Genomic DNA, 27,527 nt, shown 5'->3' with positions numbered 1-27,527 from the left:
TTCGATGCAATGCCCCAAGTCGCCTTAGCTATGTGGCCCAACCAAGAAAGACATCACTTTCCTGTTTTGCCCAGCAAAATCCACGGACAACGGAAGCTCCACATCCACTTCTCAACGTGACCCCCAAGGCGTCCTCACCCCGCTCCAGGGCAGGGCAGGGCACCGGCCACCCAGGAAGCTGGGCTCGGCACGCCCACGGCCGGCATCCTGGGAAAGACCTCTCACCTTTGGCTTTCCTCAGAAAATAGCATCGGGCCCCAATGATCAAGGCGGCAATTATCACCCCGATGACAACCACTGCAATCAGTCCTTTCTTCCATGGGGCAAGGAAGACTGGAAGAAAAAAATGTAGACATATAGGTTTTTCCTCTACCAGCAGGAGATAATGGGGGACAGCGCTGTGGTGTAGCGGGTAAAGCCACCACCTGCAGTGCTGGCATCCCCTATGGGCACCGGTTCAAGTCCCGGCTGCTCCACTTCCGATCCAGCTCTCTGCTATGGCCTGGGAAAGCAGTAGAAGATGGCCCAAGTCCTTGGGCCCCTGAGCCTACGTGGGAGACTGGGAAAAAGCTCCTGCCTCCTGACTCCTGATAGGCAGGGCTCCAGCCATTGCAGCCATCTGGGGAGTGAACCAGCGGATGGAAGACCTCTCTCTCTCTCTGCTTCTGCCTCTCTGTAACTCTGCCTTTCAAATGAATAAATAAATCTTCAAAAGAAAGAATGGCAGTCTTCGTTGTGCAACAAATACGACTGATTGGTATGGTCCTTGTACAACGAGCACCCTCCAATGGACTTAGCGCTCACAGCTGGTACAAAAGGGGTGGTCTCAGCTGCAAGTGGAGGCAGCTATGGTGTCCATGGAGGGGCGCACTAGCTCTGTGGGTACAGACTCCCTTCTGAGGTTCCTCTTCAGTCCCCCTTGAGGGGCTCCCCTAACCATGTCCCTTCTGCATCACCCGGTCCCCTTTGACCACAGACGGTCCCTGGGGAGATGTCTGACTGTGAGTGGGTCAGTTGGTGTCTCTGGTGAAATACTCCCAATGCCTTATGATAACCATTTCTTTTTTCTCACTTAAGCTGTTCTCAATAAATGACTTCCAATTCCTTATGATAACCAATTCCTCTTTTTTTTCTTTTTAACCTAATTTGAATAGGTTTCTGTCACTTGCAACCAAACAGCCTGCAGGGTATTGTTTTGTTAAGTCTCAGTCCCGGAGCTGAAGTGCCACCCAGGGCAGGGTTTTCTGGCTGAGCCTTCTCACCTCTCACGGTCAGCGTGTTGCTCTGGGAGCCACGCATGGCGAAGCTGGCTCGGTTGGAAGCCGTGCAGTAATACTGGCCCTCCTGCTCCTTGCTAGCCTGCTGCTTGCGCCAAAACGCCTGCGTGTCATTTGCGGTGACTTGGAAGAAGGGTCTGTCCCCGTTCTCCTTGTAGAACTTGTATGTGATGGGACCTGTGCCCTCATTCACGGAGCAGCGGAGCACAATGTCCGTCCCAGACTCCACCACCTCATTCAGCAGGATGGACAGCTTGACCTCATCGACCGGGGCTGCAAAGCGAGGAACGGATTAGCTCCAAGCAAAGGGCACACGAGAAAGGACACAGAGCAGCCCCTGCTCCTGGCCGCCTCCCTCCCAGGCCATGGCTTGGGCTGGGTCTGCGTCTTTGGTTCCTGCCGCTTCTCTCATCCTGCTTTTGGTCACGCCTCCTCCCCTGGGTTGCACGGACGTGCTAACAGACACTTCCTGTCCTCACTCACTACATGCAAGACACTGGACGCTCCCTTCCCCTCTCACCCTCACGTAGTGCTGAGGCCGTGTGACTAACGCATGTGTTCCGTTGGGGTCTACTTCGTGCACACGTGGGTGTGTGGGTGCCTGGAACGCCTCTCCTTCTGCTTACGAAAATTCTCACCACTTCCAGATGTCGCAATCAACCTCCACCCAGGACCTACCCGTTCTGCTTCTTCTTCTCTTTCCTTTATGCTTGCACATCCCCATTTGCCACTTCCTGTTGCCCGCTGAGTCTGACTCCTACCCTTCTGCTTCCGTAAACGCACGCCGCCGTCTCCAGTTCTGAAGCCACCTGAAGGGTGGGCGGAGCCCCCGGCCCTTGTCCCCCAGGCTCCTGCAGACTGAATTCAGCGGTGGACAGTCTATGTCCGATTCTCCGCAGCACGACTGTCACCCAGCCCCTCCTGGGGAACCAGCTTTCTCTGGCTTCTGTGTTGCCTCACACACACACACCCCCACCCCACCCCCACCCCCTTTCTCACTAATTGTTTTTTCTTTAGCTTCTGAACTAAGGGCTTTCTGAAAAGTTCAGTCTTCAGTTTGCCCCATCTCCACTCTCCTCTTTGGCGATTGTGCCTTTGTGAAGAGTTTCCATCCCTGAGCCTTGAGCTCCTACCCACACATCCCTCATCCAGATCCCAGCCCTGCATCCCGGGTCTCCCTTCCACTTAGAAGCCCAGCTGGCCTCACTCCCACTGGCTCCTGGCAGAACCTGGCTCCTTCCTCCATCTCCCTTCCCCAGCCCCACGCTCAACCTCCCAAATTCTGATCCTAAGTTGTCTTCCTAAGTAGACTTTCCTCTGATGTAGAATGGACAGGCCAGCAGGTGGCCATGCTGACTTGTGAGCCACCCTCTTGTCACTCCAGGGAGCGGTGAGACCATGGAGCTGTGCAGGTAGGAGGAAGCCAGTCACTGGCCACCCTGGTCCTCTTCCACTGGACAGCACAAGGGGTGCTGGCAATCTGGGCTGGGGAGCTGGACTGCCCGGGCCCAGCACCCAGCCCCACCACCCACAGGCTGTTTGCAGTGAGCCTTAGCTCCTTCATCATAAAACAAGGATACTACTGCTACTGGCCTTATGCAGTTATTGGAAGTATTAGTTGGAATAATTTGCAACAATATTTCACACGGAGTTGGACATATGGGGTGGAGTAAATGCTAGCCGTGAACACGGACCCAGTTTAAACCAACAGCTCCACCGGAGCCTCTGTATTGGCCTCCTAACATACTCGGAGGTCTGAAGTCTCCACTCCTTCTCAATGGTACAGCCACCAGGTCAACCTCCTGCACCACCCACCCTTGAGGCTGGCGCTGCAGCAGAGTGGATTAAGCCGCCTCCTGTGATGTCAGTATCTCTTATGGGTGCCAGTTTATGTCCTGGCTGCCCCACTTCTGATCCAACTCCCTGCTAATGCACCTGGGAAAGCAGTGGAAGATGGCCCAAGTATAAAGTCTTTTGTGCTACTCCATGTAGACTTTCATGCGTGGGGAGCCATCCCTAGCTCTCTCTGCTCAACCACTGGAAACCCTGGCTCCTACCTCTGCTCTTCTGTGACATTTTCCTGCTCAGTGAGACATATCTCCCACACCCTGGGCTACTGTCACGATCATTGGAAGGATACGGTTCATGGGACAACAAAGCCAGTGTGCCCTCCTACCACTGTTTTCCATGCATGCTTGTATTGCTATCAAATATCTCTCCATCATTGACCAGGAGATGCTGTGTCTCTCAGGAAGCACATGTTCTCTCTCTCTCTCTCTCTCTCTCTCTCTCTTTGTGCCCCATTGCATGAGGTGCTCAATTTTGATGTTGTTAATTGGAAAGTTTGGGGCCCGCGTTGTGGTGCGGTGGGTTAAGCCATCACTTACAATGCTGGTGCTGGTTTGAGTCCTGGCTGCTCTGCTTCCTACCCAGCTCTGGCTAATGCACCTGGGAAGGCAGTAGAAGATGGCCCAAAGACTTGGGTCCCTCCTACCCATGTGGGAGACAAGGATGGAGTTCCTTGCTCTTGGCTTCATCCTGGTCCAGACCTGACCATTGCAGCCATTTGTGGAACAAACCAGTGGATGGAAGACCTCTCTCTCTCTCTCTCTTTCTCTCTCTAACACTGCCTTTCAAATAAATAAATAAATTTAAGAAAAAAAAAAAGAAATGTATGATTCGTCTCAGATTCTACGGAAATCTCTCTGTCCTCCCGGATCTTTCTATCCTGTGGACAGCTCCTGTCCACAGGATCACATGTAAATAGTAAGTAGTTGACAAATGTATACCATGTGGCTAAGAGACTGCAAGTTAATGTATACAGTTATTAAACAAGAGAGATAAAGGGTGGAGAGGACCAAGCCTTGTTAAACTTCTTAGAGCAGGGTGCAGGGTGTCTAAGTGCAGGTGCGGCACTCCTCAAGCCCCCAAGACAACAGGGTATCCCTCCCCTGCAGGAGACCGCAGAAAACCCGTTCACAATTCCTGGGAGACCACGGCCCATAGCTCCAACTGCTGTGGCTTCCACACAGGGCAGACCTGCCCTGCCGGGGTCAGCAGGGAAGAAATGCTCTGGCGACAGTGCTCAGAGATGACTCTATTCATCTGGGAGGGGCAGAGACTAAGAAAGCCCCACACGTCAATGCTTCCTGAAGTCAGCTCTTCCTGCGATAAGTCTGTTCTAAAAAGGGGCTACGCTGACCTCAGCAGTAGCCCCCGAGTGCTTCCCATGCTTACTGGGCCCTGGTCCTGTTTGTGTGCAAACCTGGCTTATGGTCTTTGCACAAGTACCTCTCGCTTCTCTTCTCGTCCCCACGATCTCCGGGCAACCCCACACCTTCCAGACTGTTCACTGAAGCCCCAGTCCCACGAGATTTTTCTCATTCCACAGCAACTTACCTATCACCTTGACCTTCAGAACCTCGCTGTACATTTCGGCATGGGAATGGCAATTATCCACGATACACTGGTATTCCACGTCTTTGGTTGGGTTATCTTTAAATACTGCAGGCTCATTTGAGTCCTTTGTACAACTCTCCAAGACCTTGTTTGCTTTTAAAAGGTGATAATAAATAGGTGAAGTTCCGTTTGATTGGCAGCTCACTTCTATGGCTTGTCCTTTGATGACCTCAGACCTGGCATCGTAGGAGATCCTGGGCTTGGAGAGCATTTCTAGAAAGACAGGGAGGCACTGAGTAAATGGCATTGACGGCAAAGGGTCCTGCTGCAAACTGGGGGCTTTGCTTTCTCAGCCACTATAATTTCAAATGCCTCTCTCCCTTACCTACCTTTAAGAGACTCCTGTAAGACAGACAGCAGTATAGGGGAGGGGGGACTGTAGGGGTGACACTTGTGTGTTTGATAATAAGGCAGAGAGAAAGAGAGAGGCTACAAGCAAAATTAAGAATGCGGGGAGGGGGCTGGTTTAGATGCTACTTGGGATGCCTGTATCCCGTATTGCAGTACCTGGGGCACCCTGGTGACAGCAGGTGATATCGTAAATGGTTGGGTCCCTGTTGCCCAGATGGGAGACCTGGATTGAGGTCTTGACTCCCAGTTTCAGTCTGGCTCTGGAGTAAACCCAGCTGTTGCCAGCATTTGGGGAGTAAACCAGTAGATGGGAGATTTCTCTCTCCCCCGTTCCCTGCCTGTTTATCAAATAACTAAAAAGAAAAACAAAAGACTGGGGGGTTGTTTAGCCAAGTAGTGAAGAGGCCAGTTGCGACACTTGCACCCATGGGAGTGCCCGAGTTGAACTCCCTGCGCTGGTTCTGCCTCCAGACCCTGGAAGGCAGCAGCAAGGCCTTGAGTAAAAGAGTTCCCATCACCTACACAGGAGACCTGAACTGAGTTCCCAGCTCCTGGCTTTGGCCAGGCCCAGCCCCAGTAGTTGCAGGCAGGTGGGAAGGGAGCCAACTGGTGGAAAGTCTCTCTCTGTCTGCCTGCTTCTCAAATTAATAAATTGAAAAAAAAGAATTCAAACTTAAAAAAAATTACATCCTCACAAATACATGTTTATATTTTAAAATATCTCACATGCACATACACCATTTTTGTGTTGAGCAAACACACAGAAATGCACAAGAGAAGTGTCACCAGTATCCGACAGAATGTGCTTTAAAACAAACTCTTCTCAGTATCTTAGCCTCCCCTGCCAGTTCATTGTGTTCCTCAAGAGGTAAGAATTCTACTGGGTCATCATTCAGAAGTTAGCTGATTGAGATGGGCATTTGGCACCATTTGGAACACCCACATACCATATCAGAGTGCTTGTAAATGCCTGGCTCTGATTCCGAGTCCAGCTTCCTGCTAACGTGCACCCTGGGAGGCAGGAGGTGAGGGCCCAAGTACTTGGGTCCCTGTCACGTGTGCAGGAGACCAGGATGGAGTTCCTGGCTCCCAACTTTGGCCTGGCCCAGCCCTAATTATTGTGGGTATTTGGAGAGTGAACCAGTGGATGGACGATTTCTCTCTCTGCCTTTCAGACAAAGTGAAAATAACTAAGCCACAAATTTTAAAAAGGAATTTAGCTTATTGGTAAACCTTATGAAAAGAAATGGCCAATGACGTCCTCCCAAGAACGACAACAATGAAAAAATCAAAATGTAAATATAATTGTCTCTTGCATTCTTTCCTCTTGAGCAGAGTTCACAACAAGTTCAAATCCGGGGTCAGCTGAGACCAAAATCTTGGCAGGATAAACCGCAGCCCCAGATTAAACAGAAGGATTGGGACTGAATAATAGTGACAGCAAGGCCTGACTCTGTGTCACGGTCATTTAGAACCTCGCTCCTCGCGGTGGGCTGCAGCGTCCACACCAGCACCACCAGGCGCTAGTTTGTAGAATCTGGCCTCGTCCTGACCTACTCAATCAGAACCTGTGTTTTAACCTTGTACAAAGGAACTTCAAAAGATTCACAGGAAATGGAATGAAAAGATCCATTATTTCAGTGCAAAAAATTTTTAAATCCGTGCATAGCTTTTTGTACCCCAATTAACTGATCTCTGAACTCTATTTTCCCAAACTTTCTTGAAATGCCCTCAAACACAGACTCCAGTCTGAGAATCCCAGCTCTAGGTCGTCCCAGCACCCACGTTCTGCCCACTGAAGTCCTACCACTTCTGCTCAGCCAAGACACAGACAAAAACTGCAACTCGGGTCTTAGAGTTTGACGTTGACTGAGCAGTGTTTCTTCCCCGACCTCCTGGACGGATGCAGCCAGAGTCCTGCCAATTCACCGGCCACGCCCATGAGCGTGCTGCCCAGCCACAACACGGCCTGAGCCTGAGCTTGGCCAATGGCATTGTCCTTGCATGGCCTCTTCCCTGTGCTTGAAATGCCCCCCTGTTCCTGTTGAGCCTCTAGATTTCAGTCCTCTCTCTCCCTTGAGTTCGTACCCTGCCTGACTGATCTGCCTTCGCACTGGAGAGGGGACGGCTGGCAGTCGGTTCCCTCCTTCCCGGCCCATCCCAGGCGCTCTCCAGGCTGGCGAGGACGTACTCACCACACACGGCTATCTGGACCGCGTTGCTTCTCTTCACCACCTTGCCAATGCCCGCAGTGCAGGTGTACGTCCCGCTGTCCCACTCTGCGGCGATTTTAGTGAAATTTTGATTCTGCGACACGATCGTGTCTTCTTTCTGGATGGTGAAGTTGGCTGGGGGGGCTCCCGGGATGAAGCACGACAGGGCCAGGCTTTCGCCTTGGTCCAGACGGGTAGACGAATACTCCAGCTTTGGCTTGGCAAACAGTTCTGAAACACAATGAGTGGGAAAGGGGCGAGCTGGGTCTGAGCACCTCCCAAAGGCCCCTCCTGGAGAAGCCCCGGGCCCAGCTGCCTCTGGAGGAACCAACTTCCTGGGAACAAAGTTTTCCTTTGTTTGTCATAGACCTGATGACATGATCCCACCACTAAAGAGCTCAAGTTCATTCATATTCTGGGATTCCAACCACAGATTCCTCTCACTTGCTAATCCAATTCACTTCACAGACGGAGATGAGGGAAGTTTTGCAATTTGCAATGCGCAGCCACACGTGTTAGCCCCCCAAGTATTTCCTGCAGGCCCTGCGTCATCACCTAGCAGGTGACTCAGCACTGTGTTGTAGCACAGGCCATAGAAGGGACATTGAATCTGGGCTTGGGGGAATCAGAGAAAGGCCTCATGGAGGAAGTCATCCAGAGAGAATGTCCTAGGGAGAGTGTTCCAACCCACATGGGCTGCTGTAACGGACTGGTCCATTAATGCCTGTGGCATCCTCAAAGGCAAAGCCAGATGGTAGGAAGCTCTCTGTCCCCAGCAAGTTGTTCAGTATACAGAAGGTGCTCAATACACATGGAGCTGATTCTTTTCTCTAATAAGATAATATAAATTCAATCGGTGAAAAACATGAGATATCAAGATATTTGTCATGACCGAGAATACACCGAATTACGGTACACAGCAGGAGCCAACCTACACAAGAGGACTTCAAAAAGTTCACAGAAAACCAGAATGAACAGATCATCTACTTTTGTACAAACATTTCTGAAATACACAGCTACTTTAAAAAAATATATATGTGTTGTTCACGGACATGCCAACCGCCCAGCTGGGTGGATGGCAGCCTGCCCTCCTGTGATACTGGGGACTGTCACGGTGACGGCAGGCCCCACAATGGCACAGTGTGTTTGGTAAATGAGGGAATGAAGACTTTCACTGAGAAACAGACGTGCTGACTCTGCCCTCAGAAACCCTGCCATCCGACATGCTTCCCTTCCTCTGATGAACAGGTCCTGGCTTTCCACCCTGTGCCAGGCGCTGTTCCAGGTCTCTCATGTCGCTCCCAACAAAACAGATCACAGTCCTGCCCTTGGCAGCTTACTTTCAAGTAGCTGGACACGCGACATGCAAGCAAGAGAGGGAGAGGACTTTTTTTTTTTTTTTTTAATCTTGGTCCTAAGTATTTTAGAACTAAAGCCAGGTAAAGGGGAATGGGAAACAGTGGGAATTTTTCAGTGCCTGGGTTTGGAAACCAAACAGGCCTAAGGATGACTCTCGTTCCGCTGCTCGGTAACTCTGCAACCCTTAGGTGAGTTGCTAGCCTCTGGGTCTCAGTTTCCACATTCATAAAATAGGCACCATGAACTAGGTGTGAGCATGAACTAGGCGTGTATATAAACCGCCATACAGTGCTCACCAAGGGGGGCTTTGCTCCTATTAGTTTTTGGCAAACAAATGCATTCTCATTGGGAACCCGTCAGAGCACTTGTGTCTGGGATCTGACAGTGCTTTGCACAGAAGAAAGAGAAGTGTCGTCATGGTAACGGAGATGGAGATGTAGACGTTGGCTAACGCTCATTGAGTGCTTACTCTGTGGGAGGCACTGGGCTGACACTTTTTAGCAAAGTCGTCTCATTAAGTCATTGGAACGGGGCTATCCTGGTTTCCAACCACAGAGCTGGGGCAAGTTCAATAAGTCCCCCAGGGTCGCTGAAGCAGGGAGTGGCAGGGTTAGGATTTGGCACCAGAGCCTGCACCCTCGCACTGAATACCCTCTCCGCGATGGTGACTTCAACCCCACCTCTGTACATCTGCTCAGACAGGAGCAGAAACACTACCCGCTCTGGATTCCAGCAGAGGTGCCCCGGGAGCCCACCACCCGCCGGCGCCCTGCAGGAGCTGCCCTACCTGTGATGTTGACCATGACGCTGCTGACCTTGGAAATCTGCCTGGATTCCACTTTGCACGTGTAGTTGCCATTGTGCTCCACCAGGGCCATGACCGAGTAGACGGCCTCCTTGCCCTGTCTGTTGTAGGCCACAATCGTCTTGTCTTTCTGGATTATGATTTCCGGAAACACTTGGGCCAGGGAGGTCACTTGAATGGTGCACTTGATGTAGAGCTCATCTCCTTCTGTGATCGTCCCGGTGGGGCTGATGTGGAACTTGGGAACAGAGAAGGATTCTGCGAGACAAGAGGTCAACCTGAGCGTGTCCTGCTCTGCTCTGCCCTGCTGCTTCCCTTCCACCACTTCAGCTGACTTTGAAATTTCACCCTTTCTTGTCAAAACCCTCGGCTGCTCGGCCACTGCCTTCCCCTCTGCTCCGTCTCTCATTCTCTTCTTAACTGCAACTTTCTACCTTTCTTGAACTTCTCAAAGGCCAAGCACACTGTCTGGATCTTCTTCTAGAACCTTCTTCAGCTGGCCTCAGAGACAATCCCAGCGGGTAGACGTGGACTCTGAATGCCCCTGCCAATCACAGATCCCCTAGGCTCTTCTCCCACCATTTCATGGAACCTTGTCACTTCACAGGATTCTTCTATTGCTTCCAAAAGTGAGGACAAGTGGACTATGCAGCTCCATAGAAATGCATATTTGAATAGCCATATGCCTAAAAAGTAGCTTCTAGTCTATGATGGTGCTTTAAAAAGTTTATGGGAAGTGTTGTTTTTTTTTTTTTTTTTTTTTTTTTTTTTTTTTTTTTTTGGACAGGCAGAGTGGACAGTGAGAGAGAGAGACAGAGAGAAAGGTCTTCCTTTGCCGTTGGTTCACCCTCCAATGGCCGTCGCGGCTGGTGCGCTGCGGCCGGCGCACCGCGCTGATCCGATGGCAGGAGCCAGGAGTCAGGTGCTTTTCCTGGTCTCCCATGGGGTGCAGGGCCCAAGCACCTGGGCCATCCTCCACTGCACTCCCTGGCCACAGCAGAGGGCTGGCCTGGAAGAGGGGCAACCAGGACAGAATCCGGCGCCCCGACCGGGACTAGAACCCGGTGTGCCGGCGTTGCTAGGTGGAGGATTAGCCTAGTGAGCCGCGGCGCCGGCCTGGGAAGTGGTTTGTTTTGGTATGAAAACTTTGAACTCCATGCACACCAGGTGCCTTTAAACAGTTCATGGAAAAATGTATGTTATGAAAAAAAACCTATGTATGGATTTCATTTTTCTTGCACCAAAATAAACTTGTTTTATTTGTATTTTCCATAGACTTTAAAAAAAAGATTTATTTATTTCAAAGGCAGAGTGACAGAGAGAGAGGGAAAGAGATAGAGAGAAAGATCTTCCATCAGCTGGTTCTCTCCCCAAATGGCCACAATGGCTGGGGGCGGTCCAGGCTGAACCCAGGAGACAGGAACTCCATCCAGGTCTCCCATGTTGGGTGGCAGGGGCCCATTCATTGCTTTTCCAGATGTGTTAGCAGAGAACTGGATCAAAAGCGGAGCAGCCAGGACTCCATGTGGGATGCTGGCATCACAAGCAGCCAGCTTAACTCACTGTAGCACAACACTAGTCCCTCCATGAACATTTTGAAGTCTCCTTGTATTCCATTTTCTTTTTTCAATTGCTGGCAGTCGTGACTCACTAAATTCATTTCATGACCTATCTCAATTGAAAAACCCTGAATTAATAAAATATGAGTCAGATACCAGGGTGTAGGATCTTCAGGAAAGTAGGACAAGTTCCTGGTTTATGTTACCATGGACACTTCAAAAACAAAGATGGGGCTGGCTCTGTGGTGTGGCAGGTAAAGTTGCCGCCTGCAGTATCAGCATCCCATATGGGCATCACATATGGTTCCAGTCCCGGCTGCTCCACTTCCAATCCAGCTCTGCTATGGCCTGGGATAGCAGTGGAAGATGACCCAAGTGCTTGGGCCCCTGGACCTGGAAGAAGCTCCTGGCTCCTGGCTTCAGATCAGCACAGCTCTGGCTATTGTGGCCAACTGGGGAGTGAACCAGCAGATGGAAGACCTCTCTCTCTCTCTCTCTCTTTCTGCCTCTCCTTCTCTCTGTGTGTAACTCTTTCAAATAAATAAATCTTAAAACAAGACAAAGCAGAGCATAAAGCAGTGTGTCTGTGAGTGTGTGTATGTGCTTTAAAAAACACTATGTTTTAAAAGTACTGACTTAAAGTGATTGGAGACAGCAGCCCCAGCCACGGGGACCTGCTGCTCTCCAGTTCTGGGCACTTTCTCTCCAAACCAAACCGGAAGCCACAAAGAATGATGGGAAGGGAGCCAGAATCTGACCTCTCACAGTGACCAGGTCACTCCTGGTGGATTCGGAGACCTCCGGGTGGGTCCCAGACATGATCCTGATGCTGACTTGACATCGGAATATTAACACCTGCTCCAGCTCCTCTATGGGGAATTCCAGCGTCACAAAATTCTGGTTCCAAGAAGTCTTCTCTTTTTTCTGCTTGATCTGCTTTGTATCGAGGTCCAGTTTTTCAACTATGAAATGGATCGGGGCCTTTTCCTCTGGGACGGAGCAATTGACCGTCACAAATCCGCCTTCTATCGCCTCCTTCTTGTCCAGCGTCACCCTGGGATTGGGCACTCCTTTGGGGAAAGAGAAAGGCTATTAGTATCCATGTGATCGTGCGGCACAGGCCTCCCGCAGCAGGTCACTGTGGGTGACCCATCCCAGGGTTCCTTTCCATCCCCTGAACACCCACTGCTACCCACCAGGAAATTACTGGGCATGAATCTGCCGGACACTGACCCAGGCACTTTGGAGAGTATAAAATGTGCTCATTGGCCAGCGCCGCGGCTCACTTGCCTAATCCTCCACCTGCGGCGCTGGCACACCGGGTTCTAGTCCCGGTCAGGGTGCCGGATTCTGTCCCGCTTGCTCCTCTTCCAGTCCAGCTCTCTGCTGTGGCCTGGGAGTGCAGTGGAGGATGGCCCAGGTGTTTGGGCCTTGCACCCGCATGGGAGACCAGGAGGAAGCACCTGGCTCCTGGCTTCGGATCGGCGCAGTGCGCCAGCCATAGCGGCCATTTGGGGGGTGAACCAATGGAAGGAGGACCTTTCTCTATGTCTCTCTCTCTCTCTCTCTCTCTAACTCTGCCTGTCAAAAAAAAAAAAAAAAAAAAAAAAAAGCTCAGGATGTGGTTGGTCCTTGCAATGGTTCATAATCCCACTGGGAAGATGATACAAAAATCCAATTCCCAACTGATACTGTTTAAAGAAAAAATTAAAAAGCAGCCAGCAGGTGTTTGTATTACTGGGATCATCATTAGCCCCCACAAACTAGGACTGACTGTAATAGCCCACAGCCGCTTACTGGGTGCTTGCTGTGAGCCAGACTCCCTGTCCAGGACACAAAAGTAGACCAACAGTGTCCCTCCACTCAAGATTCGTGATGCAGAAGAACAGACAGATGCGGGAGAAATGGTTGCAATGCAGAGGGAAACCACAAACTTCCATTTACCAAGAACTCACTAAGGCTGGACAGGCAGCTGAGCGCATGCTACCCAGCACACCTCTGCCCCTCTCAGCAGCTCCCCAAGATGGCGTGACTGCTCTCGTCCCCTTATTGACGAGGATTTTAAAAATATTTTTAATTTATTTCTCTGAGAGGCAGCGATAGAGAGGGGGAGAGGGAGAGAGGGAAAGAGGGAGAGAGGGAGAGAGAACTTTTTCTACGGGGCCAGTGCTGTGGCATAGCGGGTAAAGCCGCCGCCTGCAGTGCCGGCATCCCATGTAGGTGCTGGTTCGAGTCCCAGCTGCTCCATTTCTGATCCAGCTCTCTGCTATGGGCTGGGGAAACAGTAGAAGATGGCTCAAGTCCTTGGGCCCCTGCACCTGCGTGGGAGACCTGGAGGAAGCTCCTAGCTCCTGGCTTCAGCCTGGCCCAGCCCTGGTGTCGCGGCCACTTAGGGAGTGAACCATTGGATGGAAGATCTCTCTGTCTCTCCTCTCTGTGTATAACTTTGACTTTGTGTAGCTCTTTCAAATTAATAAGTACATCTTTAAAAAAATAGAAGTGACTTGCCTGGATGGGAACCTAAATAGAATGACTGCACAATCCAGTGTTTGTTTTCTTAAAGATATATTTTAATTATTTGAAAGGCAGAGTGATGGGGGTGGGGAGGAGAGGGAGGGAGGGAAAGAGAGAAAGAAGTAGAGATCTTCCACTCACTGTTTCACTTCCCCAGATGGTCACAGGGCTGGGCCAAGCCAAAGAAGTCAGAAGCTCCATCGGGGTCTCCCGATGGCAGGAAGGGGCCCAAGCACTTGGGCCATTAGCAGGGAGCTGGATCAGAAGTGGAGCAGCTGGGACACAAACCAGCACCCATATGGGATGCTGACGTCACAGGCGGTGGCTTTACCAACTACACCACAATGCGAGTCCCAGACTCTGATGTCTTCATGTGGGACAGACGCATGACAAGCCCAGTGTTAGCGTTCGTTTGACATTTCATCACCTGTGTCCAGATTCCAGGGACTCACCTCTCACCGACACCTGGTACTCCGGAGAGGTTTTCTCCTTGTTGTTCAGAAGCACCGTGCATCTGTATGTCCCAGAGTTATAGACCCGGGCTTGGGGGATGAAAAAGCTCTCGGAGCTGTCCGTGGAGGAGACGTTGTAAAACAGCACATCATCCTTGAAGAAGAGCAGGCGGCGCCAAGGCTGGATGTGCGAGGTGGTGCTGATGTCCACGAGGCACCGCAGGGTCAGGTTCTGCCCGTTCGGCACCGTCCAGTCCGGCAGCCCCTCCATGTGGACCCTGTTGATGGTGAAAGCTACGCGCAGAGGGAAGGAAGGCAGACACGCTTGTTACCATAGGAACATCATCCCGCCGACCATCACCCGTCGGATGTGGCCAGGGGTCCCAGAGCCTGCAGAGAATCACTATGTGTGTGCAGTGGGGCACTCAGCTGCTCCGACTTTCACCAGGACAAGGTGGCTGAGTGGGACAAACACAAGGAGGGCCCTGGAGGGAGCATGGGACTGTGTCTCAACACCGACATGTGGCCCTGGGCACGTGACCTCTCTGAGCTTTCTGGTAAGGGGGGCAGTGACGCCTCGTCAGCCACTCGCAGGGCAGCAGCCAGAAAGCACCCTGGACAGAGCCGAGCACCACAGGAGCCCAGACAGCAGCTGCCTCCATTCCAAGGCCACACGGTCGTGCCCAGGAGCTCTGCTTCCCCACACAGACCCGCCCAAATTAGCTCAGTTCCGGCTGGCGTTTCTCATCTGATGGGCTCAGCGGCCTCACCGGAGGGTGGAGGAGATTTGAAGCCCCTCTGAGCGGTCACCCCTGTTTCTTGCCCCACCTGCCGCCGAGAAGCACCGCGCACACGTTCTCCTCGATGATCAAGCACCTAGAGCAGCCGCCATGTTCAACCAGCTACCCCAGAAACCAGGCTGCCCACCAGCGCAGCTGATGTCCTCCAGCACTGATAGGTGGGTGTAACTAGAAACCCACGGGCTGCATCACTGGATAGGCCGTCCATGGCAATGAACTAAGCAGAGAGCACACTTGGAGACTAATTTACAGCAGTAGGCTGTAGGAAGACAGATCACTTAAAAACAGATGCTCCCCCAAACAAACTCAATGTATTGATTAGGTTAAATTGCTGTCATGATTTTGGCTGCCGGTTGGTGGGTGATAGGCCATTGCTATGAAATATTCCAAGGTAGAAGGTTCTGGACCATGCTTACGGATCAGGACTTAGGTCCATGCCTCAGAGAATACCAGGACTGGCCTATTTTTTAAAGATTTTGCCCATGGGTCCTCCTGCAGCCCACAAGGTGTCCCTGTTATGCCCCTAGCTGTACCTCAAAACATCTCAGCCCTCTCTCTTCTATTATCCATACTATGATCTTGGCTTAGCCAGTATTATAAAATACTCACTCTCTAAATCTTATGGTCTGCACATGACTAGAAAGAATCAATGATGTGTGGAAAGTTTCAGGGGAAATGTATGTGAAGTCTATGACCCGAAAATCAGGTGTGTTCAGCCTCTTAAAACTCCCAAATCCCTACGTGTCTCCTCCTGTCCTCAAGGAGACCATCCATCTATCCGTCCGTCTTCTATCTGTCCATCCGTCTATCCATCTGTCTGTCATCCATTCACTCATCTTCTATATATCCATCCATCCATCCATCCATCTATCCATATCTATCTATTCACTTATCTATCTATCCAGCATAGGGACTGGATTGAGAGCTGTGTGTTGATCCACACTGTTAGTCTCCTGCCTTATTCATACTTCACCTACCACCATGAAGTGTGAATAAAGCAATCATAGGCTTTGAAATTTACTATTTAAATTTTTGAGTGGATAGTGAAATTAAATGCTTCAAACATCCAAAGACAGACGATATGAAGTCTCTGTAAAAACCCCAGAGAGCCTACGGACAGATAATCCGAAATAATCTGACTGTGGAAAGGTGGTGAGATAAAGATTAGTGTAAAGAAATCAGCGTAGTGGTCCCTGTCCAGGGGAGAGGGGTTGGGGGAGGAGCACACAGGGAGACACACAGGGATTGGTAAGATTTTGGGGGCTGGGATAAAACAAAAGGTGACTATGCGTGGATCAAAGATGAGAGTGTTACGAACCAAGGATTGTAGTAAATCTAATTCTGTAGTCTTGAGATACAAAAAAAGAAAAATACAGAGGGGTGCAGGTGCTGTATTGCAGCTGGTTAAGCTTCAACGTGCGATGCTGACATCCCGTATCAGAGAGCCCACTCAAGTCCCAGCTGCTCCACTTTCGATCCAGCTCCCTGCTAATGCACCTGGGAAATAGCAGATGATGCCTCAAATACTTGAGACGCTGCCACCCACCGGGGAGACCCGGATGGAGTCCCTGGCTCCTGGCTTCTGCCTGGCTAAGCCTCAGCTGTTGTGGCCATTTGGGGAGTGAACCAGTAGATCGGAGTGCTGTCTGTCTCTCTCTTTCTCTCTCTGCTTTTCAAATAAATAAATACATTTTTCAAAAAAGAAAAAGGAAAATAACTAAGACAAAGATAACAACGTAAAGACTGTCTCTTCCTCATCCCTACCCCCACCCACCGAGTTCCCACCTCCCTTTGCTGAAGTTACCAGTGTTCGTTTCTTGGGGGTCTCGCTCCAGCCAGAGTCTCATTAGACACATACAAGTGAGTACAAACAAAAAGTCGGCTCCTCCCTCTGCCCTGCGACACAAGAGGTGGCCCTCGGTACACAGGCTTTGGGCCTTCCAGTGCAGACCTTACTCAAGGTTCCTGAAGGCCGGATGAGGACTGCAGAGGCCGCGGGGGATGGAGGACAGTCACACAGCTTAGATAAGGCTCAGAAACTGAAATCCGTATCGAGGGCCACGGGGACTCTGCAGTATTCTGTGACACCCTTAAGGAAAGTCTCCAGAACTCTGTATCCTTGGTCCACCTGTCATGGTCCCTCAAAGACTCACGGTCACCAAGTTTTGGCACGGAGTGCATGGAGGTTGGATGAGCTGAACTGTGTCCTCCCCAACCATAAATTCCTAGGTTGAAGCCTTAACCCCTGGGGCTTTGGGGTGTGACTGAACCTGGAGATAAGGTCTTTAAGAAGGTGATGAGCTGGCGCTGCAGCTCACTAGGCTAATCCTCCACCTTGCGGCGCCAGCACACGGGGTTCTAGTCCTGGTCGGGGTGCTGGATTCTGTCCCGGTTGCCCCTCTTCCAGGCCAGCTCTCTGCTGTGGCCCAGAAGTGCAGTGGAGGATGGCCCAAGTGCTAGGGCCCTGCACCCCATGGGAGACCAGGAAAAGCACCTGGCTCCTGCCATCGGATCAGCGCAGTGCGCCGGCTGCAGAGCGCCAGTGCGGCGGCCATTGGAGGGTGAACCAACGTCAAAAGGAAGACCTTTCTCTCTGTCTCTCTCTCTCACTGTCCACTCTGCCTGTAAAAAAAAAAAAAAAAAAAAAAAAAAGGAAGGAGGTGATGAAGTCCAAACGAGACTGTTAGGGTGGGTCCTCACACAGACTGATTTGCGTCTTCCGAGAGGCCATTTGGACACAGAGGGACACTGGGACAAGCACACAGACGGAAGACCACATACGCAAAACAGCCTCAGAAGGAACCAAGCCAGCATTGCTTGATCTTGCACTCTTCAGCTCCAGGACTGTGAGAAGATGAGTTTCCATGTGCGAATCACCTGTGCTGATTGGTTACGGCAGCCCGGGCAGACAGATGCAAGGCTCTCAGGAACTGCGGGGCGGGTGCCTGGTGCAGCTGCCGAGACCTCGCCTGGGACACGTGCATCCCACGTCAGAGTGCCTGGGTGCGAGTCCTGGCTCCACTCCCAGCCCCAGCTTCCTGCCCGTGTGCACCCTGGCAGCCAGCGTGTGACGGTTGAGACTAGTTGGGTCTCTGTACCCATGTGGAGACCCGGATTGACCCAGACGCCCAGCCCCAGCTGTGGTGGGCACTTGGGGCATGAACTAGCAGACAGAAGATGACTATCTCTCCCTCTCTCCTCTTCTTCTTATAAATAAATTAAAATTTTTTAAACAAAGAAATTGTGTTTCGGAAGCTGACAGTCTGGGATGTCTTTGGGATGCTGATTCCCACAGCACCAGGAAGAGCTGTGCTGATGGGGAACAACCGACTCACTTCTGCTTTGGGGATCCCAAGGATTTTCTGATGGGTAAGCTTTGGCTCCCGAGAAACACAAGGCCAAAGTTTCACCTCTGCTTCCAGCAACTCTGCAACTCATTGTTGTGTGCTACAGGGCTACCGCTGTGTTGGCCTTTCTTTCCTTTCATCTTGACTTGCTTATTGATGGGCTCTTACACTACACAATGCATTTTTAATAAGTAGTCACAAATCATTTCTTTGGAATAAGAAGAGGTATAGCTAGCTAGCTGGCCAGAGATACTGGCAATACCTCTCTCTCTCTCTCTTTTTTAAACGATTTATTCTATTTATTTGAAAGGCAGAGTTGCAGAGAGAGATTTTCTATCTGCTGATTCACTCCCCAAATGGCAGTAACGGCTGGTGCTGGGCCAGGTCAAAGCCAGGAGCTTTCCCAGGCGCATCAGCAGGGAGCTGGATCAGAAGTGGAACAGCTGAGACTCAAATCGGTGCCCGTATGGGATCCCTTGAGTGCCACAACACTGGCCCCTTTTCCCTCTTTTAACAATGGTAAGCCTTTAAAATTTTTTTCATTTGTCTCTAGGATTTAAAACTTTTTTAAATGTCTAGGATTTTAAAATGAGCACAGGGGCCAGCGCTATGGCACAGCAGCAGGTTAAAGCCCTGGCCTGAGCGCCGGCATCCCATATGGGCGCCGGTTCTAGTCCCAGCTGCTCTTCTTCCAATCTCGCTCTCTGCTGTGGCCTGGGAAAGCAGTAGAAGATGGCCCGAGTCCTTGGGCCCCTGCACCCACGCGGGAGACCCGGAAGAAGCTCCTGGCTCCTGGATTCGGATCGGCGCAGCTCCGGCCATTGCGGCCATCTGGGGAATAAACCAGCGGATGGAAGACCTCTCTCTGTCTCTACCTCTCTGTAACTCTTTCAAATAAATAAAATAAATCTTTAAAAAATAAATAAAAATAAAATGAGCACAACGGTCCACACCTGCCCCTTTCCTTTGAGCCATCGATTGAACAACAACAGCAAAAACACCTGAGCAGCCATTGCTCTGAAACGAACCCCCAGTCTTCCCCTCAGGGACAGGCGGGCGTCCTCCCGTACCTGGGTACCTCCTCTCTCTGAGGAGCCACGCTGTTTGTTCCTGTGATTCTACCAGGAGTTGATGGAGCACAGAAATGATGTGTATAGGGCCAGACCACCTGGGCCGAATCCTCCCTGTACTACCAGCAAGCTGTGTAATTTTTGGCGAGTTACAAAACTCCTCTGCGCCTCAGTTTGCTTATCCACACAATGGGCCCAATAATAGTAAGTGTGAAGGAGAACCCGAGTTTAAATAGTGAAGCACAATTCCCAGCACCTGGGCTTGGGAAACGCTGGCTAGATTTGTCACAGAAACAAAATCCACTCTGGACAGCCTAAAAGCTGGGTCTCCATTCCACGTTTCCAGGGAAAATTTCCAAATAAAAGCAAGTTCTAAAATTTCTGGGTTAATTTACAGGGACGTCTGCAGACTCCCAGGTTCCCTAATCCCCCTTTGGCGCCCCCCCCCCCCCGGGGTGACTGCACTGCTTGATTGTCTTGGTCCTGGATGAGTGGCATCCCCCTGGCTGGCCAGGCCCCTGGCAGGCACACAGGGCCAGAGACCGAAGACAGAGCCCTGATCCCGCGGTCCTCGTAGGGGATTCTGGGAGCCACCACGTCTCCTCCTGCAAAATGGGAACGCTGGCACCTGCCCTTCCTGGCATTTTTACCGGGAACAATGACCAGGCCAAGGTGGCTGAGAGCTCGGAAGGGGTCGAGGGCTTCCTGCCCAGGCCCCCGCCCTGGCTGATGTCCCTCTTTCTGCCTTAGCTCTATCCATAGCGAACGCTCTCCGGACCCAGCCCTGCGCCCTGCTCCTGGGGTTCAGCAAACAGTGCGGCTGGCATTTCTACCCCACAGCCCAATCCCTGCCTGGGTTCCCAGCAACCAGGCTGAGTTCACTGCCTTTGTCGGAGCCTTCTGCTCCTGAACACTCTGGACCAGGCTAAAGCACCCAGCAGTGGGTTTTTACAGAGGAGATGATGGAGATGATGTCCACTGGTATGGAGCCATCCACTACTTGTCTTTCTAAGCAACTGGTTTTTTGTTGTGTGTGGGTTGTTTTTTTTTTTTTTTTTTTTTTTTTTTTTTTTTTTTTTTTTTTTGAGACAGAGGGGTAGCAGGGGTGAGGGGTTGGTGGAGAGAGAGAGAAACACTCCCATCGCTGGTTCACCTCCCAAATGCCTACAACAACCAGGGCTGGGTCAGGCCACAGGCAGAACCCAGGAATTCAATTTGGGTCTCACCCACAGGAGTGGCAGGGGCCCAGATACTTGATCCACCACCACTTGACGCCTCCCAGGGTGCACATTAGCAAGAAGCTAGAAACCAGAGCAAAGCCAGGATTCCAGACCAGCCCCTCCAGTATGGGATGCAGGTGTCCCCGGCTGCTGATGCCTGTCCCTAGGTGACTCCGCTTAGCTGACGCCCCAGGCGCAGCAGTACATCCCTCTGGGCAGCTGGAACCGACAGTGGGGACAGGAGCAGAAGACGGAAGAAGAAAAAGCATAAAATTCATCCAGATTGGAGCTCCGGCTCCTTGTCTTAACCCAAGGTGCCATTCACTGGAGGCAGTGGAAGGAGCAGCCTGGCTCTTACCACCACTGACCACCAGCCCCTGGCTGGCACCAGCCTTCACGTCAGGGCCCTGTGGTCCTTGGCTTCTGCTGTCACACCTGTATGTGGTCGCCGCTACACCACAGCTGCTCTAAATGACCCACAGAATACTGCAGAAGTGCTGGGGAGGTCATCTCTGAGACTAGGTTACAGGAGACGCTGCAGCTTCGATCGTAATCCTTTTCCTCTGAGACGACCAGCTCTGGGCGAGGCCAGCTGCCGGGCCACGAGCAGCCCCACGGAAGGCCCACCAGGTGAGGGAGCTTAGCGGCAAATCACCTGGGCCCCGCCACCTTCCCATCAGCTTCAGCAAGTTTGTTTGCAGTCTCATGAGAGGCCCTGAGCCAGAAGCACACAGCAAGGTCACTGCTGGATTCCTGACTCCAATTGTGTGAGATTAAGAAATACGTTACCTCGGGCCTGGTATGGTAGCACACGGGGTTAAGCTGCCACCTGCAGCACTGGCATCCCATATGAGCACTGGCTCAAGTCCTGGCTGCTCCACTTCCAATTCACATCCCTGCTCATGCATTTGGGAAAGCAGTAGAAGATGGCCCAAGTGCTTGGGCCCCTGCGCCCATGTGAGAGACCCAGAGGAAGCTCCTGGCTCCTGGCTCCAGCCTGGCCCAACCCCAGCTGTTGTGGCCATTGGAGGAGTGAACCAGCAGATGGAAGATCTCTCTCTCTTTCTTTCCCTCTCTCTGAAACTCTGCCTTTCAAATAAACAAATAAATAAATGTGTGTGTGTCTTTAAAAGTCCTTTCCTGTTATATATATTTTCCTCAGTCAAAGGAAGCCACAAAATTATACATATGCAAACATTCTTGTGAAGAAAATAGCAACAACACAAACAAAAATAATTATGTTATTGCAAGTCACTAAGTTTTGCAGTAACTTGTTAAGGAGCAGTAGGTAGCTAATAAGCCGCTCAAACTATCTTGAAAAATTTCTAACTCTTCTCTAAATAATACAGAACACATTTTCCTCCTTGTAAACCAGCTGTCCACACACAGCCAAGTTCAATCACCGTAGATGCATCTCAGGGTTGACTGCTCAGTCTGGGGTCCCGATTCCCTGGGAAGTGCATGTGTGGGAGGAACCGGTGTCTTTCCGGAGAGAGGGCCCACAGCTCTCCTTACTGAGCCCTGGAAAGGTTTGGAAGCACCATGACGAAGGCAGGGGCTGTGGAACAGCCTGGGAGTCCAGATCTTTTCAACCAGGAAGGTTGCCGGTTGATGGAGAAGGGTCCAAAGTTGCCCAGTTGCCATGGTACAGACAAGGCACCCAGGGACCACAGGCCAGATCCCCAAATACTACAGCCATGGGGCCCGCATCCTTGACCTCAAGGCCACCAGTCAGCGGGGGGCTGATGCTCCTTGGAAAGATAAGGCATGGTGACTCAGCCGGCCACCTGGCCCTCGACCTGGAAATGACTCAGAGGTGGGGAGGGGGAGGGGAGGAGGGCAGGAAAACTACTGGGAGTCCCCGAGCAACTCCTGCGCTCAGCACGGAACGTGCTGGCCCAGCTCCTCTCCTGAATCTTGAGCATCTCCAAGTGCAGCCCAAGTTCTCATCCTTGAGCTGTTTGTCCAGCTCCTAAGCCAGGCGCTGGGTTTACGGCTAAACAAGAAATCTGTGCTGCCCGGTCAAGACGGTGCAGCTCCAGATGACTGGCGTCCAATGACGCCGGCGAGCACCAAGAGGAAGGGCTGCCCAGGAGAGGTCAAGGGCAGCCTGGACCAGCCCTCTGCTGTGGCCCGGGAGTGCAGTGGAGGATGGCCCAGGTGCTTGGGCCCTGCACCCCATGGGAGACCAGGAAAAGCACCTGGCTCCTGGCTCCTGCCATCGGATCAGCGCGGTGCGCCGGTCGCATCGCGCTGGCCGCGGCGGCCATTGGAGGGTGAACCAACGGCAAAGGAAGACCTTTCTCTCTGTCTCTCTCTCTCACTGTCCACTCTGCCTGTCAAAAAAAAAAAAAAAAAAAAAAAAAAAGGGCAGCCTGGAGGAAGTGACCCTTGCAGGGAGCCCGCTGGGCCAAGGGCAGGAGAACAGCATGTACCAGTGCCCAGGGTCATGAGCTGGGCAGAACAGCACGTACCAGGGCCTGTGGGCATGAGCCAGGCAGGAGAACCCACCCACCAGGGCCCAGGGAGCCAGGAGGGATGGAACAGGGACATAAGCCTCAGCCATTCTAGCTCCTTGCCCTGAAAGTAGGTAAAATCAGAATTTGCCCTTTATCCTGCCTTCTTTCAAGAGCTCAGTTCAGTCTCATGCCCTGTATTGTTCCCCCCTCCACTCCCCCCATCTCCCCCCACTCCCCCACCCCCAACCCAGGTGGTACCAGAGTGGAGGGCCTTGCCCGCCCTGGGGACAAGCCAGGCCGGAGCAGGCAGGTGCGGTGGGGAAGAGGGAAGGGGCAGACGCGAGGATGTTAGAGCAGGTCTGGGGGGCTTGTTTCTGGGGTGGTGAAGATGTTCTAGAACTGGAGGATGGTGAGGGGTGCACAGCATCGCGAATGTGCTAAATGCAGCAGACATGAGCCATAGACTGTTCATATTCCAGCACACCTTGTGAAGGTCTCGTGGGAGTGAATAAAAAGCAGAAGCTGAGTTTCCTGGAGGAGGTTCCCAGAAGGACGTGGGAGCCACCAGCTAAATTAGAGAAAGATCCAGGAGACAGACAAAGTTGCCCGGGGAGCAGCGGGTTTTGTGGGGTCTGTAAGGTGACTGGGGGAGCCGCACTGCTGGCCCCAGGGTTAGGCCTGAGGCTCAGGCTGGACTTGGGCCAGGTAAGGGTGCCCTGTGCTCCAGACAGGGTAAACGCAGGGAGTCTGGGCTGGGGTTCAGACCCGGAGACAAGCCCCCAAGTCTCGCCTGGGGGAAGTGAGGGAGGAGAAAAACTTGCAAGAGGAGCTAGAAGGCTAAGGAAGGAGGCTTGGGGTCCAGCCAGCCCGGAAGGAAGGATTTGTTGCCTTTGGCCACTGAGGTTCCGGGTACGCCCTTAGGGAGAGTTCCTGCAGCAGGGGTGTGGGGCTGGGCCAGGCTGCTCTCAGGAAGGGGCTGGACAGGGACACAGATAGTGGAGGGGTGGGTCGGGAGGGCTTCTTCACACTAGGAGAGTAAGATTTAGTTGCTGTGTTTATTGAACGTATGGGTGTGAGGGGCTTGAGGGGTCCTGGTTCGGGAGGCTGGGGTGTGGGCGGGGTCTGACCGTCTGAGGATGGATGGGCAGGAGGCGGGAGCGGGAGGCAGGAGGCGGATGAGCCCCCACCAGGGCGGGAAATTCCTGCAGGCAACTGTTTTGGGAGCTGAGGTCATCAACTGAGGCTAATGGGGTGGGGGACTTGAGAGAGGTGGTCCTGTGTGGCCTAAGGAGGGCAGCGGGGTCCCAGCCCCTGGCCAGCCATTCCCAGGGTAGACCCTGCCCAGTGTCGGGGAGTGGGTTGTAGCTGGGGTCTGTCTCGTTGAGTGTAAAGCACTAGGCAGGAACTAGAAAAGAGCTGGGGCGCATGGGCTGGAGGGGATAGAGGGAGACAGGGTGGGGCAGGCACTGTGCCTGCAGAGGTGGACAAGATGGTCCTAGTCCTGGTCCCCTCCCTGTCATTTTCTAATAAGCTCAAGCCAGCAGCCGAGTCATCTCTGTTTCCTAATCTCAACCTTGCTCTCACTCCATACCACAGGTTGTCATTTCCATTTTACAGATCGGGAAAAAAGAGTATAAAAAGGCAAAGTGAAACGGCTCTTAAAGTTTTGAGTCACGCCTGTGGCTCCAGGTGGATTGCCAGGTGCCAGCAGCGGAGGGTCAGTGCCCACACCGGGTAACTGGCTGGCCTGGGGACAACCGGGTCATTTTGCAGGCTTAGTCACACGGCCAGGAAGATGAAGGATATGCTGCCATCGTTGTTTGCTATAGGGGTCCAAGCCCAGGGGAGCTGGCTTTCCCTGTGGCCACACACGGCCCTTCCTGTGCTGGCCATGGCTCAGAGCCGCGGCCCCACCAGCTAGCCTTGAGCAGGTACTTCACTTGTGCGGAGCCAATTTGCTGCACCCCTGTCATGCCTCGCCTGAATGCAGACTGCATGCTCAGCTCTCAGCTCTCCGCTGAGCCGCCCGCCTGGCCTGCCGGGTGTATTCTCTCCATTAAACCGTGCAACCTTGCTTTCCCCAGTCCGAGTGACTGGGCACCCTCTCTCTCTCTCTCCGATTCTGTCCCTCCCGTTCTGACGGATGTGCTACCCCAGTAAATCTTGCTACCCTGCTTCCCACCATCCTCTGTCTCCTCTGAATTCTTTATGACACAAAGAATCTACCCCACCCATCTCCACCAACAGTCTCCCTCCATTCACAGCCCCCAGACCTGCCGAGCCCTCTCCCGCACGTGGTCTCGGCAGAAGCAGAACAAATTCCTCTTATCTCAGAGTGAACACTCAAAGGCACCTCCAATACGGAGGAGAAACCAGACTTCAAAGACAGGCGGTTCCGTAGCCACACAAGCGGATGGGAAATGAGACCCAGCTGCTGTTACCCATCACTCAGGAGATAAAGGGCAGCAGCCGTGCACACCATGCCCGTCCTTACTGAGATCCACAAGTGGATTGTATCTTATTTGTTTCTAAAAACCACTGGGGTGGGATAGGAAAAGCAACAATTTACAGTCGCACATGACAACAATCCCGGACTCGCTGGCTTCTTTCTCACCTCACTAACCCAGCAGGGATCCACCAGGGTTCAGAAAACCAGACACAGCCTTGCAAGGCACTGATTAGAACTGAGATGGGCTTTGGGTTCTAAAAATGCCAAAATGCATTAAACTTCTCAATGGTTCTAGACCTCAACCCAAGCAATGGATAAGCGTTCTCAGAGGACAGACACACCCCAACCGTGCAGAGACATCACCACTTACAGTTTTCTTGACCCTCGAGGCTTGAACCTGGAAGAGAGAGAAGACAGAGTTGGATTTCAGAAGCTCCACGTTCCTGAGGCTACAGCGAAGGGGACACAGGGTCCAACTCACAGAGCAGCAGCGCCAGCAGAGCCCCGAGCCGCATGGTGCCCGCCCGGTCCCACACCATCTGCACACTGAGATCGAGATCCGCCTGGCTCGCTCAGTTCTGCCTTCCGGCCATGCCTCTGGGGCAGAAGACGTGCCCTCCCGGCCACGGACGAGAGACCTGCTCCGCGGGAAGCAGAAAGCACTCTGCCGAGGTCTCCCGGCGCCTGCGGAGAGACCAGAGACCGGCTGTGGTGCTGGTCAGGTAATGGCGGCCATTGCTGGAAATTGGGAACAATGAGGAGTGGGCTGGGCTGGGAGTTCCTCAGGAAATGACTGGCCTTCCTGAGGGCCCGCTGAACGCAACCCCTTTGTTTAGTTTCTTTGCAGGGCAGACACACACACACACACACACTCACACACACTCACACCAGTGACATTTGCCCCGCGTTCTTGACCTTCCATCTCCTGGGCTTGGGGGCCCTTCTCACGGCAGAGAGAGGGGCTCCTCCCACCCTCCAGCCTCTCCCCAAGGGGCTACCGGGGGAGGGGGACTCTTTCCACATGGCAGACTTAGGCAGCCCCAGGGGGTGCCTCTGCCTCCTGGGGTCCCTGCCCCAGCCTGCACCCCCAAACACACAGCCCCTTCACCAGACCACCGGGAGCAGGTCTGTTTCTTCCCTCCTCTGCTGGAAACCTTGTAAAAAGTCAGGTTCCAGTCCTCCACCAACCGCCCCTGCTCACCTTGCTAGCCTGGACTCTCACCTCGTCCCTCCTCGCCCCTGGGTTCCGGTGGTCGGGCTCTACAGTTCCCAGAATGCATCACCTGTGTGCGCCTTCACCAGAGCTCGACCCCTGCCCCGAATGCCCTTTGCCCTTGTTTCTGGCTGACTCCTACTCGGCTCAGGCTCCAACTCCTCCAGGACTTTCTCTCGCCTCCCCTACACAAGCTGCCCTTCCTCTGTCTCCTCACCTCCACCATCTGCCCTCTGCCAGGCACGTACCATATGGGCTGTCTTTCCCCAGACGGACTGCTGGCTCCATGGTGGCCGGGTCCGTGCCTGGAACCTAGCAGATGATCGGAAGGCGTTAGCAGGACAGACGACGGTCTAGGTGAACTCAATCGTCTGTATCAGAGGACTGCCCCAAGCTGCCATGTCGCTCTGTAAGTGCCACCTGCTAGGACATCGCATGGCAAAGCCAAGGCAGGCTAGAACTGGGGGTTAGGCAGGAAGTTAGAAATTAGCCCCGGCCGGCGCCACGGCTCAATAGGCTAATCCTCCACCTTGTGGCATCGGCACACTGGGTTCTAGTCCCGGTTGGGGCGCTGGATTCTGTCCCGGTTGCCCCTCTTCCAGGCCAGCTCTCTGCTATGGCCAGGGAGTGCAGTGGAGGATGGCCCAAGTGCTTGGGCCCTGCACCCCATGGGAGACCAGGAGGAAGCACCTGGCTCCTGCTTTCAGATGAGCGCGTGCGCCGGCCACAGCGCACCAGCCGTGGCGGCCATTGGAGGGTGAACCAAGGGCAAAGGAAGACCTTTCTCTCTGTCTCTCTCTCTCACTGTCCACTCTGCCTGTCAAAAAAAAAAAAAAAAAAAAAAAAAAAAAAAAAAAGAAGAAAAAGAAAAAAAAGAAAGAAAGAAAAAGAAATGAGCCCCTACATGCCAGAGAGGTGCCTGAGGAACACACACAGTTCTTCAAAGAAGAATGTCACAGCCCCAGAAGCAGCCCAGGATT

General features: G+C 52.6%; 1 protein-coding gene across 2 annotated transcripts in view; it reads right to left on the bottom strand.

Annotated features, from left to right (window-relative positions):
• Positions 1–26,282, bottom strand: part of PECAM1 (platelet and endothelial cell adhesion molecule 1) — a 52,708-nt gene extending 26,426 nt beyond the window's left edge. For both annotated transcript variants that reach the window (XM_008271715.4, XM_008271716.4), the window contains exons 1-9: positions 25,816–26,282; positions 25,705–25,731; positions 13,990–14,283; positions 11,782–12,093; positions 9,447–9,722; positions 7,283–7,531; positions 4,677–4,949; positions 1,263–1,550; positions 226–333 (exon numbers count right to left, since the gene is read on the bottom strand). In XM_008271715.4, the coding sequence (XP_008269937.3) occupies positions 226–333; positions 1,263–1,550; positions 4,677–4,949; positions 7,283–7,531; positions 9,447–9,722; positions 11,782–12,093; positions 13,990–14,283; positions 25,705–25,731; positions 25,816–25,873 (1,885 nt within the window). In that variant the 5' untranslated portion in view covers positions 25,874–26,282. The remainder of the gene's footprint in view (positions 1–225; positions 334–1,262; positions 1,551–4,676; positions 4,950–7,282; positions 7,532–9,446; positions 9,723–11,781; positions 12,094–13,989; positions 14,284–25,704; positions 25,732–25,815) is intronic.
• Positions 26,283–27,527: the final 1,245 nt, after the last annotated feature.

This window comes from Oryctolagus cuniculus, chromosome 17, assembly GCF_964237555.1.
Source record: "Oryctolagus cuniculus chromosome 17, mOryCun1.1, whole genome shotgun sequence".
NCBI lineage: Eukaryota > Metazoa > Chordata > Mammalia > Lagomorpha > Leporidae > Oryctolagus > Oryctolagus cuniculus.
Note: the sequence above shows the minus strand (reverse complement) of the source record. Positions and strands in the feature narration are given on the sequence as shown.